General features: G+C 45.4%; 1 protein-coding gene across 3 annotated transcripts in view; it reads left to right on the plus strand.

Annotated features, from left to right (window-relative positions):
* The window catches only part of LOC143792826 (piwi-like protein 1), a 94,466-nt gene extending 77,428 nt beyond the window's left edge, over positions 1-17,038 (plus strand). For all 3 annotated transcript variants that reach the window (XM_077279341.1, XM_077279344.1, XM_077279343.1), the window contains 4 exons: positions 4,157-4,260; positions 4,563-4,633; positions 5,165-5,321; positions 16,854-17,038. In XM_077279341.1, the coding sequence (XP_077135456.1) occupies positions 4,157-4,260; positions 4,563-4,633; positions 5,165-5,321; positions 16,854-17,004 (483 nt within the window). In that variant the 3' untranslated portion in view covers positions 17,005-17,038. The remainder of the gene's footprint in view (positions 1-4,156; positions 4,261-4,562; positions 4,634-5,164; positions 5,322-16,853) is intronic.
* Positions 17,039-21,954: the final 4,916 nt, after the last annotated feature.

The raw sequence follows: 21,954 nt of genomic DNA on the forward strand, positions 1-21,954 counted from the left end.
GAAAATGCTGGAGTTCAGTCTCATCTTTAGGAAAAAGGAAGGGAGCTGACGGCTATTTTTCTTTCTTTTGTGAGGTGTCTGACACCCTGAAGGAGACAGTTACCCAAAAATATCACATGACCAAGGCAGAACTGAAGTTTCGAGGCCGAAACCCGACAGTTCAGATCTGCCAGATACTTGAGGAGGGGAACAGTGGCAGCAATGGCTTCCTGCTCTGTTCGTGCACACAACAAAACCTCATCCACATACTGGAGCAGCGTGACATAGCGATGATCTAACTGCCAGGGTAAAAGACACTCGCCCATATTTTTTGCAAACTGATTGGGACTATTTTGGGCCCCTTGTGGCATAACTGTCCACGTCAATTGTCGTCCCTGATAAGTGAATGCAAACAGAAACTGGCAATCTGGGTGTAATGGAATGCTGAAGAAGGCATTGGCAAGGTCGATGACTGAACCAAGCAGCATCCTGAGGTATCTGGGACACAAGAGTATGTGGATTAGGCACCACCGGTGTTTCCAGAACAGTAGCTGCATTAACTGCCCGTAGATCTTGTACCAGCCGGTACACATGGGGTTGGCCGGGTGGGGTCTTTTTCTTAACGGGAAACAAGGGAGTGTAACATGGGGAAACACAAGGTACCAGGGCACCATTATCGAGTAATGTTTGTATTTGGCCCTTGAGGCCCCGCTCCTGATCATGTTTCAAAGGGTATTGATGGACTTTCGGAAAAGGGGCACCAGGTTTGAGAAACCCTTTTACTGGTTCTACAGACATTATTGGGGGTGATCTGGGCCTATCGGGGCCATCATTACCATGGGAAGGGCGTGTAGGATACAGATCTCCGCATTGTGTTCATCTGCATAAGGGTTATGTAACGTAAGAACCATCTGACCATCATCTTGGAATTGTATTCTGGAGCGGAACTGTGATAATAAATCTGCCCCCAGTAAATTTACCAGACATGTGGGAGAGATTATGAACTGGGCCGTGACCTCAGGGAAAGGTCCCACAGGGATGGGTTTTGTAATAGTATGTTTATTGGGTCTGCCATCTCTTCAGTATGGGCGATTATCAGGATTTTGAGGCTATCTGATTCTGAGTATCCCCCAGAGTTCCCAGTATTCAGGTTACGGGTGGAAGGGGGAACCTGAAGGTAGCAACTGTCAGCATGGGTATGACAATCTCTCTGAAAGTGACCGGGCCGGCCTCAGCGCCAGCACTTCAAGCGAGAATTGGCACGGCAGGGCGGGGCTGGGGAGTGAGATTCCCAGACATAGGGTTAAAAGGGATATTGGAGTAGGGAACTGAATTTGTGTAGGGGAGGAGGGCAGGAGCTGGAGTCTGTTGTGTGGGCCACTGATAAGGAACAGCTGCGTCCTTGTAGCTGGGGTAGGGGCCGAGGTTGGAGCAGGAATCGCTGTGGCTACTGGTTTAACCTTTGATTTCCCTGCTGATGCAGAGCGGGCTAAATTCTTCTGAAAACTTTTTACTATTTTCAATGCATCATCCGGAGTGGAAGTCTCGATATCAGGTTTGACTGACATTATTGCCTCTTTCAATTCAGATTTGAGGCCGGACATTAAAGCTGCCACAAAAAGGTGTGAATGGGCTTTATTATACAGTGAGAATCCCAAATCTTTAAACACTACCATAAGACGCCCATAAAACTTCTCGGCAGTCTGCTCCTTGTCCTGTGTGACATCTGTGAGGGAGGTAGCTTGGTCCGCTAATCTATCTTGTGCCCAAACTTTTAAAGCATTGCAGATATCAACACCACTCATATGTTCCCCGTCCAAATTCACATTATAGGTTATGCCACCCTCAATAATTGGAAGATACCCCTCCTCAGTCTTCACTTGGAGCAAGTGTAACAGATCTCTTCGGGAAGTGGAATAAATCTCTCGATTCGCTGCCATTTGCCTATAAAAGGCCATGGGGAGGTTTCTGGATTGGGTAACTGGATGCAAAGGGTGTTTATTTGGGATGGGGAAAAGCGAGTTTACTTTGGCCTGTCAGGAGTAGCTTTCACATCATCTTCTTCAAAGATATTACTGACTCGAGTGCAGGAGGAGGTGGCGGTAGTACGGGCACAAGAGGCATCTGCTGCAGAAGCGGGGCAGGAGGCTCTGTTACAATTACAGATTGTATTGCCTGATGGGCCGTTATGCATTATGCTCTAATGGGAGCATAAATCACACACAGACCCAGGCCACACACCCGCTCATACACGCTGCCACCACTCATCGAACACACGGGCGATGAGTCTCTGAAATATTAATACTACCACTCATAAGGCTCACACACCTTAGGCTATGGATTCTTTTAGAACATTCAAGGTTCAACTTGTTAAAGTTTTATACTTTAATACAAAAAAGGTTCAGTGCTTACAGTAAGAAAAAGTATAAAAATATGATAATAAAGACACACAACTTATGCAAAACAGTATAAAAATAAACAGGAGAAAACTTACAGAAATCATCTAACTGGTAGTTTGCTTTGTGCTCCCTGAGGAAGGGGGGGGGGGTGAATGGAGTTGGTGGAACACATGAGCGTCTCAGGCTGCCCTCACATGTGAACACGTTTTTTAGGTATACAGGTCTAATTTATAGCTTTGGTCTGGAGGTCCGGTTTCTAGACTAGCCCCTCAGGGTAATATCATAATGGCTTGTATTTTTATTGGTCCACGGCCGCGCCCCCCCAATCAATATATTCTTTTCTCTTGAGATCCTTTGTGTAACAGCTGTCACAGAGATACTATCAGGCCGTAATTAACATCTCTCTTTCAAGAGCTAAGAGATGTCAAATGTTACCTTTCTTCTTGGCTTCCAGCAGGACCCCCTGGTGAGGTTAGAGACTGAAGTCTACTTGTCTCAGGAAAATACACATTAACACCTGGGTGCGACCTGCAACTTTTCAAGACAGTTACATTAAATAATGTTACATTATTGCCATTATATAATGTATCTAGATGTGTGTGTGTGTGTGTGTGTGTGTATATGTATATATATATATATATATTTATTTATTTATATATATATATATATATACACATACACAGCAGCACATGTACATGAATCATGTACATGTGCTGCTGTGATTTTTTTTTATCTATATGATGCAGTTTGCAGCTTTGCTCTCTCTCTCTCGAGAGAGAGAGAGAGAGAGAGAGAGATACACACACTAGATGGTGGCCCGATTCTAACACATCGGGTATTCTAGAATATGTATGTAGTTTATTTATGAAGTTTTCAGAATAATGCAATTTATACACCGGATTCGGCCGGGCGCGACCAATTAGCGAAGCGTGGTACAAATTCCGCCCCAATTCGCGGGCGGCCGGGCGTGACCAATCAGTGAAGCCAGGGCCGGCTCCAGGTTTTTGAGAGCCCCGGGCGAAAGAGTCTCAGTGGGCCCTCCTCTTTAACACATACCACGATTCATGATGCAAAATTACAGCAGAGAAATACACCACAGCCAAGTAGCATATAGCAATGTGGGCACCATATCCCTGTTTAAAAAAAAAAAAAAAGAATTAAAATAAAAAATAGTTATATACTCACCTTCCGGCGGCCCCCGGATCCAGGCCAGGCATTTAGCGATGCTCCTCGCGACCCTCCGGTCCCAAGAATGCATTGTGGTCTCGCGAGATGATGACGTAGCGGTCTCACGAGACCACTACGTCATCATCTCGCGAGAGCGCAGTGCATGGCCCGGAGCGTCGTGAGGAGCGGCAAAGGCGCCAGAAGGTGAGTATATAATTTTTTTTATTATTTTCAAGATTAGATCTTTTTACTATTGAAGCTGCATAGGCACACAGGGTTAATAGCAGTGTTAATGGACTGCGTTACACAGCGGCATAACACGGTGTAATGCAGCCATTAACCCTGTGTGAGCGCTGACTGGAGGGGAGTATGGAGGGGCGAATTCTCGGCCGGACTGCCCGTCGCTGACCAATCAGCTGGTCGCTGACCAATATATTTTCAAAATAAAAGTTCAATTTCTTCAATGTAAATGTGGAAGGTTTAATCAACCCACTGTTCTGGGCGACGTTTCGGCTCCATCTGAGCCTTTCTCAAGAATATATATATATATATATCTCACATATTTCACCACACCAGTGAATGTGGCTTTTTTTTTTTTTTTTTTTTCTCAGCTGGATAAAGCAATAATTATTGGGATTGATTGCTACCACGACACCCTGCAGGGGAGGAGATCTATTGCTGGCTTTGTCGCGAGCACGAACAAGCAAATGACTCGGTAATGTATCTGCCACGTCTGGGTTCCTCATACATTGCTGGCTCCTCACTCCGGCTAATGCAGAGAACTGGAGCAAGGACCCTGAGCGCCCCCTCCAGATACAGCCCCCATTGTACCGCAGCCCCCAGAATAACCTGATTGCCCCCACGGTCTACAGCCTCCGCGCCCCTCAGCCCCGCACCCCAGAGTGGGCCGGCACTGATGCCATTGTGCCCCTGATGTCTTGTAGGCCCATAGCAGCCTATGAGATGGCGGCCTTATTCTGAATGAGCCCTAAGTAACCTCTGACCTTTCTATTTTAGCTGGTTTTCCCGATGCGTCGTCCAGGATCAGAGACAAGAGATTGTCGATGGCCTAAAAGTTTGTATGCAAGGTAAAAAATATAATAAAAAGTTCCAAATGTGCAGAACAAACATCTGGATGGATTTTCACTGTACAGAAGGGGAGTCTGATATAGGAGACCTCGGCGTAGGTTTGTGCTATAATTTCTGCCATGTTTTAGTAAATGTGCCTGCTCCCCCAGCTTCTCCGAGAAGTGCCATGGCTGATAAAATAGTGGGGGACAAATCTCCCCTTTGTTTATCGCCGACACCAGGTAACTGTGCTGAGATTTGTGTGTCATAGACTGGTGCAGGTTCTGTTCGCAGCTGTATCCGTACACCATGTAGTGGCCATTCTTGGTACTGCAGCTGTATGAAATGTGATCGGAGCTGCAGTACTGAGAGCGGCCACTACACGGTGTACGGCGCTGCACACATCTGATGCAGGGGTGTCTGATCCCCAGTCCGATGTCTGTGGCCTATAGAAGAATTTCAGTGCACCTGTGGGCGGCCTTATTTACTGGTGTCACGATGTCATGATGACTTTTTTCTGTCTTTTCTTTATGTCCTTTCTCTTTCTCTAGCGGCGCTGCACGCATGGACCAAGACTAACGAAGGAAACCTGCCGCAGCGCATCATCATCTACAGAGACGGAGTAGGCGACGGGCAGCTCAAGACCTTAGTGAACTACGAGATCCCACAGTTCATTGATTGCATCAAGTCTGCTAAACAGAATTACAGGTGCGGCAGAGGTGGCCCCAAACCCTTATGGTTCCTGACACAATTTTAATTTTTGTACTTTTAGTATTAAAAAAACAACAAAACCCTTTTTTTAATTTCTCCATCAATATATCTGTACGAGGACTTGTTCATTGCGGGATGAGTTGTAGTGTTGAATGACGCCATTCATTTTACCATAAAATGTACTGATAAATCGGGACAATAATTCCTAGTGGGGGGGGAAATGGTGGGAAAAAAAAAATTCTGCCATAGTTTTGTAGTTTTCGTTTTTTTTGTTTGTTTGTTTTACAACGTACCGTGTGCAGTGAAATGACCTGACAATAAGATTCTCCGGACGATTACAGCGGCACCAAACTTCTCTACTGTTTTTTTTTTAAAAAAGGAAGGAAAGCGTTCTTCCATCATCCTTCTATAGTCTAAATAATCAGAAGGAAGAGAAACTTCAAACTCCAGATGTTAAAAGATGTATAGTTAGAAGATATCTAAAGAAAAAACAGAGAAAAAAAAACCCAATCAAAAAGTCCACAGTAGTTAATATAAAATCATGAAAATGTTATTAAGTAATAATACATCAGATTTATAACCTGTATAGAGCAAATGCAATAGAAAATAATATTTAAAATGTATAAAGGGCGCACCTAACCATTAGAAATTCTATATTTAGTAGTTGCCACATATAACGTGCAAAAGACGTGGTGGTAAATAGTAAAAAAATATAAATGCATAAAAAATGTGATAACCACTAATGGGCACCGCTGACACAGTGATCTCATGCGGAAAATGCTAGTGTGCAAACAGTGTGCAAGCCAAAGTACATATGCAAGAGAGTTGAAATAGTAATTAGGCTGAACTGTACAAAAATACCACTAGGTGTCGCTGTTGATAACAGCAAGTGTTGGCACACGGGAAAAGAGATTGATAGTAATAAGAAAACATAATGCGGTCATGATAGACATGTACTTACTATGCTCTTAAGATCCCGGTTTCCTGGATGGTACCTGACGAAGGCAGCGTGCCGAAACGCGCGTTGGGGAGGGCGCCATCCAGGAAACCGGGATCTTAAGAGCATAGTAAGTACATGTCTATCATGACCGCATTATGTTTTCTTATCAGTCTCCTTTCCCGTGTGCCAACAGTTGCTGTTATCAACAGCGACACCTAGTGGTATTTTTGTACAGTTCAGCCTAATTACTATTTCAACTCTCTTGCATATGTACTTTGGCTTGCACACTGTTTGCACACTAGCATTTTCCGCATGAGATCACTGTGTCAGCGGTGCCCATTAGTGGTTATTAAATTATTTTTTATACATTTATATTTTTTTTACTATTTTTTACCACGTCTTTTGCACTTTATATGTGGCAACTACTAAATATAGAGTTTCTAATGGTTAGGTGCGCCCTTTATACATTTTAAATATTATTTTCTATTGCATTTGCTCTATTCATGTTATAAATGTGATGTATTATTATTTAATAAAATTTTCATGATTTTATATTAACTACTCTGGTTTTTTTATTTCTGTTTTTTTCTTTGGCTAATTTTCCCAATTAATAGTGAAGGACAGTCTTGCTCCCTTAACAGATACTATCACACTACATAGCGGTACTACTAGTATTATTATTATTATCATCACCACTATTACTATCATATTCCACGCTATGTAGCCGTATTTGTTAGGCTACATTCACATTTGCGTTGTGCGCCGCAGCGTCGGCGCCGCAACGCACAACGCAAACAAAAACGGAGCAAAACGCATGCACAACGCTGCGTTTTGCGCCGCATGCGTCCTTTTTTCATTGATTTTGGACGCAGCAAAAATGCAACTTGCTGCGTCCTCTGCGCCCGGACGCGGGCGCCGCAGGGACGCATGCGGCGCAAAACGCAAGTGCGACGCATGTCCATGCGCCCCCATGTTAAATATAGGGGCGCATGACACATGCGGCGCCGCTGCGGCGCCCGACGCTGCGGCGCCCGCCGCTAATGTGAACGTAGCCTTAGTTCTATATGAAAAATTATTTTCTCAATCTAGGGTGGCACCCTCGTTCTGGTATTTTTTAGAAGATAACTGTCTGTTACAGAGGCCTGGAGGAAAGACCGTTCCTTGTGTCCTTACAGGGACCCAGGAAGGGGCTTAAAGTGCCGCTGGTGATGGAATCCGTCTTGTGGTTGTTGTGGAATCTTCATTTTCAGTTTTGAGTGAATGATCTGCTCGTGCCCAGGGGTGGTCTGTGGGGGCTTCATGTGGTGCTCTGATTAGGTATTCATAATGCAGACTGCTGACAGATCACTGATCCCTAAAAAAAAATCCATTTTAAAATGGCACCTGCGCAGTAGCATCTATTTGTGTCTATAGAGGAGATCCGATAGCTGCCACTGCACATGCACAGATGGCGCCATCTTGGAGGAGGATTTTTTTTTTTCTCGGGCTAGCAGGGGCAGCACACAATCTAGAAATGTACAAGCGTCTAGGAAATTGATCCGCAGTACGTCTCGCGTACACTCACGTGCCATGGCGTCTCTGAGCTCCATTTCTCGTTCTCCCTCAACAGATGTTGGTAGTGAACTCTATTCTGAGTATGAATCGGACGTCTCTTTAGATCCCGTTTCGCCAGACTTTCAGAGGACTGTTGATTCTCTGAGGCCGTCAACCAAAATCTGGAGGTTGATGAAGACTCCAGCTCTGTGCCGGATCACGCTGTGTGCTTCAAAAAAGCTAAGCGTCCTCATAGAACATTAACCATTCACTCGGAGTTTCGGGATGGGATATAGTTAATCTACACAGGGAGGGACCGGATAAGTGCTTTACAAGACAAAAACCGCTTGAGGCGAAGTACCCTTTCTCAGCAGATCTCAGAAAGGATTGGGCCGAGTCCCCTGCAGTAGACCTGCCAGTCTCTCACCTGGCATCCAAAACCCTTCTATCCCTGCCGGACGGATCATCTATTAAAAATCCCACAGACTACCAGGTAGAAAATTTGGCTCGATCTGTCTTCGATGTCTCAGGTGCGGCTCTATATCCTTCCTTCGCTGCCGTGTGGGTAGGTAAAGCAATGGTTTCTTTGTCGGAGACCTTGGCTAATTCTGTTCAGAGCAGTAATCTTCCTCCGGAAGCAGCGCAGCTGGCTAGCCATATTTCTCAGGCAGGAGATTACCTGGTACACGCTTCTTTGGATGTGGCCAACTGTGCGACTCTATCGGCGGCAAATGCCATCACGATCAGAAGATCTTTATGGCTCAGAGAATGGAAGGCAGATTCTGCATCAAAAAAGTCTGACATCTCTTCCTTACTAGTGTGGGTGTTTGTTTGGAAAGAAACTGGATCAGCTTATCTCTGATGGTACCGGAGGAAAGAGCAAATTTCTTCCCCAGCAGAGGCTTAGGCGTCCTTTTCGGCGTCAACAGCAAATCCGTTTCCGATCCTTTCTCGCCAATCCAGATTGGTCCAATCCCACTACCTCTTCAGGATCAGGACGCTCTCCTCACACAAACAGAGGACCCCAGGCATCCTTTAGGTCCAATCAGCAATGGAAGGGCCAGACCAAACAGTCTGGATTTAAGGGAACTAGGTCCCACAGATTTTCCTCCCAATGACTCATGGGGTTATCCAGTCGACACCAGCAGGGTAAGCGGTCACCTACTTCTGTTTCACCAGGTTTGGCTCTGTCGTTCACGACGAATGGGTCACAGACCTGGTGTGTTCCGGATACAAAATTGATTTTTCTTCGAATCCCCCGACTCGTTTCTTTCCTTCCCAACTTCCAGCAACAAGGGCAAAGACTCTTTCCCGAGCCATAGACTCTTTGCGCCGCAATGGCGTCATTGTTCCGGTGCCGGAAAACAAAAGGTTTGAGGGATTCTACTCCAACCTATTACCGTATATACTCGAGTATAAGCCGACCCCCCTAATTTTGCCACAAAAAACTAGGAAAACTTATTGACTCGAGTATAAGCCTAGGGTGGAAAATACAGCAGCTACCGGTGAATTTCAAAAATAAAAGTAGATGCTCCATACCATTCATTATTGCCCCAAAGGAGGTTCCATATAAAGCTGTGCCATATATAATGCTCCATACCGTTGATTATTGCCCCATAGATGCTCCATATATACAGGTCCTTCTCAAAAAATTAGCATATAGTGTAAAATTTCATTATTTACCATAATGTAATGATTACAATTAAACTTTCATATATTATAGATTCATTATCCACCAACTGAAATTTGTCAGGTCTTTTATTGTTTTAATACTGATGATTTTGGCATACAACTCCTGATAACCCAAAAAACCTGTCTCAATAAATTAGCATATTTCACCCGTCCAATCAAATAAAAGTGTTTTTTAATAACAAACAAAAAAACCATCAAATAATAATGTTCAGTTATGCACTCAATACTTGGTCGGGAATCCTTTGGCAGAAATGACTGCTTCAATGCGGCGTGGCATGGAGGCAATCAGCCTGTGACACTGCTGAGATGTTATGGAGGCCCAGGATGCTTCAATAGCGGCCTTAAGCTCATCCAGAGTGTTGGGTCTTGCGTCTCTCAACTTTCTCTTCACAATATCCCACAGATTCTCTATGGGGTTCAGGTCAGGAGAGTTGGCAGGCCAATTGAGCACAGTAATACCATGGTCAGTAAACCATTTACCAGTGGTTTTGGCACTGTGAGCAGGTGCCAGGTCGTGCTGAAAAATGAAATCTTCATCTCCATAAAGCATTTCAGCATTTCCCCAGGTCAAGCCACTTTTGAACCATAAACAGCGGCAGAAGCGCCTGACCTGGGCTACAGAGAAGCAGCACTGGACTGTTGCTAAGTGGTCCCAAGTACTTTTTTCTGATGAAAGCAAATTTTGCATGTCATTCGGAAATCAAGGTGCCAGAGTCTGGAGGAAGACTGGGGAGAAGGAAATGCCAAAATGCCTGAAGTCCAGTGTCAAGTACCCACAGTCAGTGATGGTGTGGGGTGCCATGTCAGCTGCTGGTGTTGGTCCACTGTGTTTCATCAAGGGCAGGGTCAATGCAGCTAGCTATCAGGAGATTTTGGAGCACTTCATGCTTCCATCGGCTGAAATGCTTTATGGAGATGAAGATTTCATTTTTCAGCACGACCTGGCACCTGCTCACAGTGCCAAAACCACTGGTAAATGGTTTACTGACCATGGTATTACTGTGCTCAATTGGCCTGCCAACTCTCCTGACCTGAACCCCATAGAGAATCTGTGGGATATTGTGAAGAGAAAGTTGAGAGACGCAAGACCCAACACTCTGGATGAGCTTAAGGCCGCTATTGAAGCATCCTGGGCCTCCATAACATCTCAGCAGTGTCACAGGCTGATTGCCTCCATGCCACGCCGCATTGAAGCAGTCATTTCTGCCAAAGGATTCCCGACCAAGTATTGAGTGCATAACTGAACATTATTATTTGATGGTTTTTTTGTTTGTTATTAAAAAACACTTTTATTTGATTGGACGGGTGAAATATGCTAATTTATTGAGACAGGTTTTTTGAGTTATCAGGAGTTGTAGGCCAAAATCATCAGTATTAAAACAATAAAAGACCTGACAAATTTCAGTTGGTGGATAATGAATCTATAATATATGAAAGTTTAATTGTAATCATTACATTATGGTAAATAATGAAATTTTACACTATATGCTAATTTTTTGAGAAGGACCTGTAGCTGTGCCATATAGAATGCTCTGCACTGTTCATTATGGCCCCATAGATGCTCCATATAAAGCTGTGCCATATGCAATGCTCTGCACTGTTCATTATGGCCCCATAGATGCTCCTTATAAAGCTGTGCCTTATATGCTCTGCACTGTTCATTATTGCCCCATAGATGCTCCATATAAAGCTGTGCCATATATAATGCTCTGCACTGTTCATTATGGCCCCATAGATGCTCCTTATAAAGCTGTGCCTTATATGCTCTGCACTGTTCATTATTGCCCCATAGATGCTCCTTATTAGGCTGTGCCTTATATGCTCTGCACTGTTCATTATTGCCCCATAGATGCTCCATATAAAGCTGTGCCATATATAATGCTCTGCACTGTTCATTATTGCCCCATAGATGCTCCTTATTAGGCTGTGCCTTATATGCTCTGCACTGTTCATTATTGCCCCATAGATGCTCCTTATAAAGCTGTGCCATATATGCTCTGCACTGTTCATTATTGCCCCATAGATGCTCCTTATTAGGCTGTGCCTTATATGCTCTGCACTGTTCATTATTGCCCCATAGATGCTCCATATAAAGCTGTGCCATATATAATGCTCTGCACTGTTCATTATTGCCCCATAGATGCTCCTTATTAGGCTGTGCCTTATATGCTCTGCACTGTTCATTATTGCCCCATAGATGCTCCTTATAAAGCTGTGCCTTATATGCTCTGCACTGTTCATTGTTGCCCCATAGATGCTCCTTATAAAGCTGTGCCATATATAATGCTCTGCACTGTTCATTATGGCCCCACAGATGCACCTTATAAAGCTGTGCCTTATATGCTCTGCACTGTTCATTATTGCCCCATAGATGCTCCTTATAAAGCAGTGCCATATATGCTCTGCACTGTTCATTGTTGCCCCATAGATGTGCCATATAAATCTGTACCATATATAACGCTGCTGCAATAAAAAAAAAAAAAAACATACTCACCTCTCTTGCTTGCAGCTCCTCAGCGTCCCGTCCCGGCGTCTCTCTGCACTGACTGTTCAGGCAGAGGGCGGCGCGCACACTATATGCGTCATCGCGCCCTCTGACCTGAACAGTCAGAGCCAGAGGACGGGAAGACAGAGCGGCGCCCGGCGGTTGGAACGTGGACAGGTGAATATAAAATACTCACCTAGTCCCGGCGCTCCTGACGCTGTCCCTGCCTGTCACACTGTCTTCGGGTGCCGCAGCCTCTTCCTCTGTCAGCGGTCACTGGCACCGCTGATTAGAGAAATGAATATGCGGCTCCAACCCTATGGGAGTGGAGTCCATATTCATAACTTTAATGAGCGGTCCCACGTGACTGCTGAACAGGGGAAGAGCTGCGGCACCCGACGACAGTGTGACAGGCAGGGACAGCGTCAGGAGCGCCGGGACTAGGTGAGTATGCGACAATCCTCTCTCCCCCTCACCCGCTGACCGTGACTCGAGTATAAGCCGAGAGGGGCACTTTCAGCCCAAAAATTTGGGCTGAAAATCTTGGCTTATACTCGAGTATATACGGTAGTTGTCCCAAGAAAGGACGGAAAAGTGAGACCCATACTAGACCTCAAACTTCTAAACAAGTTTGTCAAGGTCCATCATTTCCACATGGAGTCTCTTCGTTCGGTCATAACCTCAAGTGAAAAAGGGGAGTTTCTAGCATCCATCAATTATTCGATATGCTTACCTGTGTCAAGGTGAAAATATATTTTCTTATACACTTTTGTACTTTTATATATCTTATACTGTGAAACAATAAGTTTTCCCTTGCTAATGCAAATGTAACTGTATTAAAGATGGCTGCCAGTGTTCATTCTTCACTTTAGTTTAGAGTCTGAAAGGTTAAGTTTCATTTCTTCTGAAATCGAAACTTGGAAATGTAAAGAAGAGGAGGAATCCACCAGAAGACGTCCGACGAATCAGAAAGAGATTGAACACTAGACGTATACTGTTTAAACCCCGCCTATTGCATTCCTTTTTAGTGTTGTGTATTCTGTTGTGGCCTATTTAAAAATAGAAAAAAAACAAAACACATAATCAGGTTCCTTGCATCGTGTTCTCATACACTTTATGCAGTTAATAGCACTCTGTGTCTGTACTGCTACATACTTAGGCAGTTAACTGATTCATGCAGCTTTACATGAACACCCGAGCCTTACACTATGGCTGGTCCAAATAACTAAAGCAATTGTTACCATCCACCTCTCGTGTCTCCCCTTTTCCTCATAGTTTGTAAGCTTGCGAGCAGGGCCCTCATTCCTCCTGGTATCTATTTTGAACTGTGATTTCTGTTATGCTGTAATGTCTATTGTCTGTACAAGTCCCCTCTATAAGTTGTAAAGCGCTGCGGAATATGCTGGCGCTATATAAATAAAAATAATAATTATTATTATTATTCTAGAATAAAGTTAGTTGCTGTACTGCTTCTGACAGATGTGGATGCGGGACATCAGCTAAAATTGAATCAGCTGCGTGTTTGAGTCATTTTAATTGGTACCAGATGTTCTGCGCTCACACTATAATTTGGAATGACTGGTGAATGAGGATTTATTTTCGTTACGACCCCGACACCTGGACATCCCGATTCCCCCACCCCCAAAAGTTCCTGCGTTTCACCATTCCCGAACTGCATTTTCAATTCACAGCCTTGCCCTTCGGCCTCGCTACTACTCCCAGGGTTTTCACAGGGCGGCTGTCATGTCCATTCTGCACTCTCGGGGCCTGGTCGTCCTGCCCTGTCTGGACGAACTCTTGGTCAAGGGTCCGTCTTTCCACAACTGCACGGAGTCCGTCCGTATCACTTGAGATACTCTTTCTCGTCTAGGTTGGCTGATAAACTTAGCCAAGTCTTCCCCCGTTCCAGCTCAGCAGATATCCCCTTTTTAGGCATGATCCTGGACACCTCGCGAGGGTTGGTGATTCTCCCTCAAGACAAGGTCCTAGCCCTTCAGCAAGGAGTCCCCACACTTTTTCAGTTATCCCCTCATTCCATCCCCTTTGCGATGAGGGTACTCTAGAAAATGGTGGCAGCATTGGAAGCGGTTCCTTTCGCACAGATGCACCTCCGGCCCCTACAGCATGCTCTTCTAGCCGCTTGGGACAGGAACCCTTTCTTCCTCGACTTCCGGTGCCGCCTATCCCCGCGGGTCAGGCAAACTCTCAGATGGTGGACATTGAGTTCTTCCCTCAACCAGGGAAAGTCCTTTTTGCCGGTCCAATGGCTAGTGGTGACTACTGATGCCAGTCTTCTGGGCTGGGGAGCAGTTTTTTTGTCACCACACCGCTAAGGGCCGCTGGTCATCTCAGTAATCGAAACTGCCAATCAATGTCTTGGAAATCCGAGCGATATGGCTAGCGCTACTGCAGTTTCATTATCTCCTAGCTGGTCACCCAATCCGAATTCGATCGGACAACACCACGGCTGTGGCATACATCAAGCATCAAGGGGATACCCGCAGCAGGGAGGCCATGTGCGTAGTAACTCGCATTCTCAGCAGTGCACATACCAGGCTTGGAAAACTGGGCGGCAGACTTCCTCAGCCGCCAGGGTCTCGCCTCGGGGGAGTGGGAACTTCCAACATATCTGTCTTTTTTGGGGGACCCCGGATGTGGATCTGATGGCGTCCAGACTGAACGTCAAAGTCTCCAGGTTTTTAGCTCTGTCTTGAGTTCCAAGAGCCATAGGAGCGGGTGCTCTGGTTCTTTTGTGGTGCCAGTTCCGTTTTCTGTACGTTTTTCCCCCGCTGCCGCTTCTTCCGAGAGTCATCTGGAAGTTCAAGGCGGAAGGGGTTCCAGTGATCCTGGTCGCTTCGGATTGGCCATGCCGGTTGTGTTTCGCAGATTTTTTTGTGCCTCGTCACCGATGTACCTTGGCAACTGCTGGTTCGTTCAGATCTGCTCTCCCAGGGACTGATTTACCACCAGAACACGGCGGCCCTGTGTTTAACGACTTGGCCGATGAATCCTGGATTCTAGCCCAGGCTGGTTTTTCACAACGGGTCACGTCCACAATGATCAGTGCTTGTAAGCCTGCGTCGGTACACATTTATCACCGTACCTGGAAGACATGTTTTGCTTGGTTCAAGGCTCGTGGAAGTCTTCCCCCTCCTCTTCTCTAATCCCACCATTTTGGAGCTCCTACAGAACGGCCTGGTCTCAGGCCTGGCGCTCGGCTCGCTCAAGGGCCAGATATCCGCCTTATCGGTCTTATTCCAACGAAGGATTGCAACAATACCTCAGGTGAAGACGTTCATTTAGGGGGTTACACATGTGCTTCCCCCCCCTATCGCATGCCTTTAGACCTTTGGGACCTTAACTTTGTCCTTTTAGTCTTACAGGGAGCTCCTTTTGAACCGCTTCAGGACATTTTGCTCACCTTGCTATCCTGGAAGTTGTTTTTCTTGTTTCAATCACATCAGTAAGGCGGGTTTCGGAGCTAGCTGCTCTGTCCTGTCGGGTGCCTTTCCTTATTTTTTATCTGGACAAGGTTGTCCTCAGGCCGTCCCCATCCTTTTTGCCCAAGGTTGTCTCATCCTTTCAACTTAATGAGGACGCTGTTCTTCTTTCATTTTGTCCGACTCCAGTCCACATGGTGGAAAAGGCTTTCCATACTCTGGATGTAGTCAGAGCTCTGAGAAGGTATATCTCGAGGATGGTGTCCTTCCAAAGGTCGGATTTCTTGTTCGTGTTCCTGAGGGTCACAGGAAGGGTCTAGCCGTTTCGAAGGCCATGATGGCTACATGGATTCGTTCCACCATTCAGGAGTCCTACAGCATCAGAGGTAAGCTTATTTCAACGGGCATCAGAGCACACTCCACTCGGTCAGTGGGTGCTTCTTGGGCCATTCGGCATTGGTGGAGCAGGTCTGTAAAGCCGCAACTTGATCCAGCTTACATACTTTCTCGAAGCACTATAATGGTCATACTCAAACTTTGGCTGATTTGCTTTAATTATTGTATTGTTAATGTTGTTACTTATGACTGTTGTGTTTGAAACTGTTAAGCTGTAAAGCGCTGCAGAATATGTTGGCGCTATATAAAGATTATTACTAGTATGCGGGGAAAAATTCTGCAGGCTGTGGTGGCACACATCTAGACAGTTGTTACGTGAAGCCTGATGTTTTCGGTTGTTGTTTCCCACCCAGTGACTGCTTTGGGACGTTCCATGGTCCTGTATCCCCCAACTAGGCTAAGGAGAAAGAGATTTTTGTGTACTCACCATAAAATCCTTTTCCCCGAGCCACTCATTGGGGGACACAGCACCCAACCTGTTAGCCTAATGGCTTGTGCTTGTTCCTTTTTTTGACATGTTGTTGTACTCTTATGTATTATTAATGTTCTCCTACTGCTTTTGCACTGAACTGGTTCTCTGGGAGCCAGCACGAGGGTGTATACTGCAGGGGAGAAGCTAACTTTCTTTGTATTAACTTGGTGTCAGCCTCCTAGTGGCAGAAGCATACACCCATGGTCTGTGTCCCCCAATGATTGGCTCGGAGAAAAGGATTTTACAGTGAGTACACAAAAATACCCAGTTTTTAACCACTAAAGTATACATAAAAAAACTTACAAGTTTGCTATCACCATAATTATACTGACCTGAAGAATCATGTTGAACAGCAACAAAACAAAATCCAATGATGGAATTCCTCTTTAAGAAGCCGGTTTGTAGTTGCCATCGTTCCCATTAGATCAGTTTTAGGAGGACGTCCATTATCACATTGGCAAGTTAATGGGAGCCGCTCTGCTCACTTCTGCTGTGTTTTTGGTTTTTGTAGATGCTTCTCATCAATCAAAGAAATTTTTTTTTGTTTTGTTTTTTTGTTTTGTTTTTTTAGCCCAAGACTAACCGTGGTGGTGGTGAAGAAAAGAATAAATGCCAGATTCTTTGCCAATATGGGCGGCCGGCTCCAGAATCCACCACCGGGAACAATCGTTGATAGTGAAGTCACCAGACCTGAATGGTTAGTACATATGTGCCCAGAATAAGTATGGAGGGAGGACTAGTAATGTCTGAAGTGTGACTCCTGGGAGACCCCCACCTTACTTCAGACCCCACACTGGGAGATGTCTGGCAGTCAAGTAAATGAGGATGAGCTGCAATACCAGACACTGCCACATAAAGAGTAGTGCTGGTTTCTGATTTCAGACACCCCCTTTAATCCAGATCAAGGGAAAGTGGACACTAGGAGGTATTTTACTGTAAACCCCCCGACGTTTTAAATATTTCCATAGATCTCTGTTCCTATGGACTCCTTGGTCGGGAGGCTCAAACATAGTGTGCTCAGTATCTTAAAGGGGTTGTCTATTACATGTAAAAAACAAAAAATTAGCCAATGGGGGGGTCTTAAATGAAAAAAAGCCCCCTACCGGACCCCTGACATTCCTCTGTGATACAGATCAATTCTCTTCCTGCTGAGACAGAATGTGATCGCTGAAGGTCATCAGTCATCACTAACTGGCTGCAGCGGTCACTTTGTGTTCCCTGCTGGAAGAAGTGTGGAGACTCTCAGGGATGGGAGGACACAGGCAGCGTTACAAAGAAGTGGTGAGGCTCTTGTATCTTTTTGACCTTTAAGACACCTTTGGGCCCAATCTTAATATAACATGTACTGAACATCCCCTTTAATAAAGTGGCCAGCAGCGATCTGACCGATGCTCTCAGCAATTAATCCATACTTCTTCTGTAAAGTCTCCGGAACAGAACTTGCTCAGAGGAGGCATGGACTTTAGGGCAACCACAAAAAGCTTAGCCAAATCCATTGTTCACGGACTTTCCTGAGTTTCCATAGTTGTCAGGTTAAACTGAAAGAAATGGAGTACAAGTCAGTATGTATGGAAACTAGGAGCATGTTCACACGGGCCATCAATACAGAACAAAGACAATATGGGGGAAAAAATAATAAATTACTGATAGGGATTTGTTATAAATCTCCAAAAATAATGGAAGCAATGGAGAATATCCTCGTAAAGCAAATAGATGAAGCTGTGACTCAAGGAGAAGTCATTATTATGGGGGACTTCAACTACCCTGAAATAGATTGGGGAACAGAAACCTGCAGCTCCAGTAAAGGTAATCGGTTTTTGACAACTATGAGAGACAATTACCTTTCACAACTGGTTCAGGACCCAACAAGGAGGGGGGCACTGCTAGACCTAATATTAACCAACAGGCCAGACCGCATATCAAATATAAGGGTTGGGGGTCACTTGGGGAATAGTGATCACAAAATAATAAGTTTTCATGTAACCTTTAATAAGATGGGTAGTAGGGGGGTGACAAGGACACTAAACTTCAGGAGGGCAAATTTCCAACGGATGAGAGAGGATCTTGGTGCAATTAACTGGGACGATATCCTGAGACACAAAAATACACAAAGAAAATGGTTTAGCATCCTGGATAGGACCTGTGCACAGTATATACCGTATGGGAATAAACATACTAGAAATAGGAGGAAACCAATATGGCTAAATAGAGCTGTAAGGGGCGCAATAAGGGACAAAAAGAAAGCATTTAGAGAATTAAAGGAAGTAGGTAGTGAGGAGGCATTAAATAAATACAGAAAATTAAATAAATTCTGTAAAAAGCAAATCAAGGCAGCAAAGATTGAGACAGAGAGACTCATTGCCAGAGAGAGTAAAAATAATCCCAAAATATTCTTTAACTATATAAATAGTAAGAAACTAAAAAATGACAGTGTTGGCCCCCTGTCATGATTCTCAATGGCGAGAGAACATAGCCCAGCATATATAAGAACTAGCTCTTGGAAGATGGAAACTGAACTGACCATGAACTAAACCTGCCGCACAACTAAAAGTGGCCGGGTAGCATGCCTACGTTTTTTATCCCTAGATGCCCAGCGCCAGCCGGAGGACTAACTAATCCTAGCAGAGGAAAATACAGTCCTGGCTCACCTCTAGAGAAATTTTCCCCAAAGGCAGACAGAGGCCCCCACATATATTGGCGGTGATTTTAGATGAAATGACAAACGTAGTATGAAAATAGGTTTAGCAAAATCGAGGTCCGCTTACTAGATAGCAGGAAGACAGAAAGGGCACTTTCATGGTCAGCTGAAAACCCTATCAAAACACCATCCAGAAATTACTTTAAGACTCTAGCATTAACTCATAACACCAGAGTGGCAATTTCCGATCACAAGAGCTTTCCAGACACAGTAACGAAACAGCAGCTGTGAACTGGAACAAAAATGCAAAAACAAACAAGGACGAAAGTCCAACTTAGCTGGGAGTTGTCTAGTAGCAGGAACATGCACAGAAAGGCTTCTGATAACATTGTTGACCGGCATGAAACTAACAGAGGAGCAAGGTTATATAGCGACTCCCACATCCTGATGAGAACAGGTGCACAGAGGGGAAGATGACACAAGTTGAATTCCACCAGTGGCCACCGGGGGAGCCCAGAATCCAACTTCACAACAGTACCCCCCCCTCAAGGAGGGGGCACCGAACCCTCAACAGAACCACCAGGGCGATCAGGATGAGCCCTATGAAAGGCACGGACAAGATCGGAGGCATGAACATCAGAGGCAGTCACCCAAGAATTATCCTCCTGACCGTATCCCTTCCATTTGACCAGATACTGGAGTTTCCGTCTGGAAACACGAGAGTCTAAGATCTTTTCCACAACGTACTCCAACTCGCCCTCAACCAACACCGGAGCAGGAGGCTCAACGGAAGGCACAACCGGTACCTCATGCCTGCGCAATAATGACCGATGAAAAACATTATGAATAGAAAAGGATGCAGGGAGGTCCAAACGGAAGGACACAGGGTTAAGAATCTCCAATATCTTGTACGGGCCGATGAACCGAGGCTTAAACTTAGGAGAAGAAACCCTCATAGGGACAAAACGAGAAGACAACCACACCAAGTCCCCAACACAAAGCCGAGGACCAACACGACGACGGCGGTTGGCAAAAAGCTGAGTCTTCTCCTGGGACAACTTCAAATTGTCCACCACCTGCCCCCAAATCTGATGCAACCTCTCCACCACAGCATCCACTCCAGGACAATCCGAAGATTCCACTTGACCGGAGGAAAATCGAGGATGAAACCCCGAATTACAGAAAAACGGGGACACCAAGGTGGCAGAGCTGGCCCGATTATTGAGGGCGAACTCCGCCAAAGGCAAAAAAGCAACCCAATCATCCTGATCCGCAGACACAAAACACCTCAAATATGTCTCCAAGGTCTGATTAGTCCGCTCGGTCTGGCCATTAGTCTGAGGATGGAAAGCAGACGAAAAAGACAAATCTATGCCCATCCTAGCACAGAATGCCCGCCAAAATCTAGACACGAATTGGGTCCCTCTGTCAGAAACGATATTCTCCGGAATACCATGCAAACGAACAACATTTTGAAAAAACAGAGGAACCAACTCGGAAGAAGAAGGCAACTTAGGCAAGGGAACCAGATGGACCATCTTAGAGAAACGGTCACACACCACCCAGATGACAGACATCTTCTGAGAAACAGGCAGATCCGAAATAAAATCCATCGAGATGTGCGTCCAAGGCCTCTTCGGGATAGGCAAGGGTAACAACAATCCACTAGCCTGAGAACAACAAGGCTTGGCCCGAGCACAAACGTCACAAGACTGCACAAAGCCTCGCACATCTCGTGACAGGGAAGGCCACCAGAAGGACCTTGCCACCAAATCCCTGGTACCAAAGATTCCAGGATGACCTGCCAACGCAGAAGAATGAACCTCAGAGATGACTCTACTGGTCCAATCATCCGGAACAAACAGTCTACCAGGTGGGCAACGATCAGGTCTATCCGCCTGAAACTCCTGCAAGGCCCGCCGCAGGTCTGGAGAAACGGCAGACAATATCACTCCATCCTTAAGGATACCTGTGGGCTCAGAATTACCAGGGGAGTCAGACTCAAAACTTCTAGAAAGGGCATCCGCCTTAACATTCTTAGAACCCGGTAGGTACGACACCACAAAATTAAACCGAGAGAAAAACAACGACCAGCGCGCCTGTCTAGGATTCAGGCGCCTGGCAGACTCAAGGTAAATTAAATTTTTGTGGTCAGTCAATACCACCACCTGATGTCTGGCCCCCTCAAGCCAGTGACGCCACTCCTCAAAAGCCCACTTCATGGCCAAAAGCTCCCGATTCCCAATATCATAATTCCGCTCGGCGGGCGAAAATTTACGGGAAAAAAAAGCACAAGGTCTCATCACGGAGCAGTCGGAACTTCTCTGCGACAACACCGCCCCAGCTCCGATTTCAGAAGCGTCAACCTCAACCTGAAAAGGAAGAGCAACATCAGGCTGACGCAACACTGGGGCGGAAGAAAAGCGGCGCTTAAGCTCCCGAAAGGCCTCCACAGCATCAGGGGACCAATCAGCAACATCAGCACCCTTCTTAGTCAAATCAGTCAATGGTTTAACAACATCAGAAAAACCAGCAATAAATCGACGATAAAAGTTAGCAAAGCCCAAAAATTTCTGAAGACTCTTAAGAGAAGAGGGTTGCGTCCAATCACAAATAGCCTGAACCTTGACAGGATCCATCTCGATGGAAGAGGGGGAAAAAATGTATCCCAAGAAGGAAATCTTTTGAACCCCAAAAACGCACTTAGAACCCTTCACACACAAGGAATTAGACCGCAAAACCTGAAAAACCCTCCTGACCTGCTGGACATGAGAGTCCCAGTCATCCGAAAAAATCAGAATATCATCTAGATACACAATCATAAATTTATCCAAATAATCGCGGAAAATGTCATGCATAAAGGACTGGAAGACTGAAGGGGCATTTGAAAGACCAAAAGGCATCACCAAATACTCAAAATGGCCCTCGGGCGTATTAAATGCGGTTTTCCACTCATCCCCCTGCTTGATTCGCACCAAATTATACGCCCCACGGAGATCAATCTTAGAGAACCACTTGGCCCCCTTTATACGAG

Source organism: Ranitomeya variabilis, unplaced genomic scaffold, assembly GCF_051348905.1.
Source record: "Ranitomeya variabilis isolate aRanVar5 unplaced genomic scaffold, aRanVar5.hap1 Scaffold_81, whole genome shotgun sequence".
NCBI lineage: Eukaryota > Metazoa > Chordata > Amphibia > Anura > Dendrobatidae > Ranitomeya > Ranitomeya variabilis.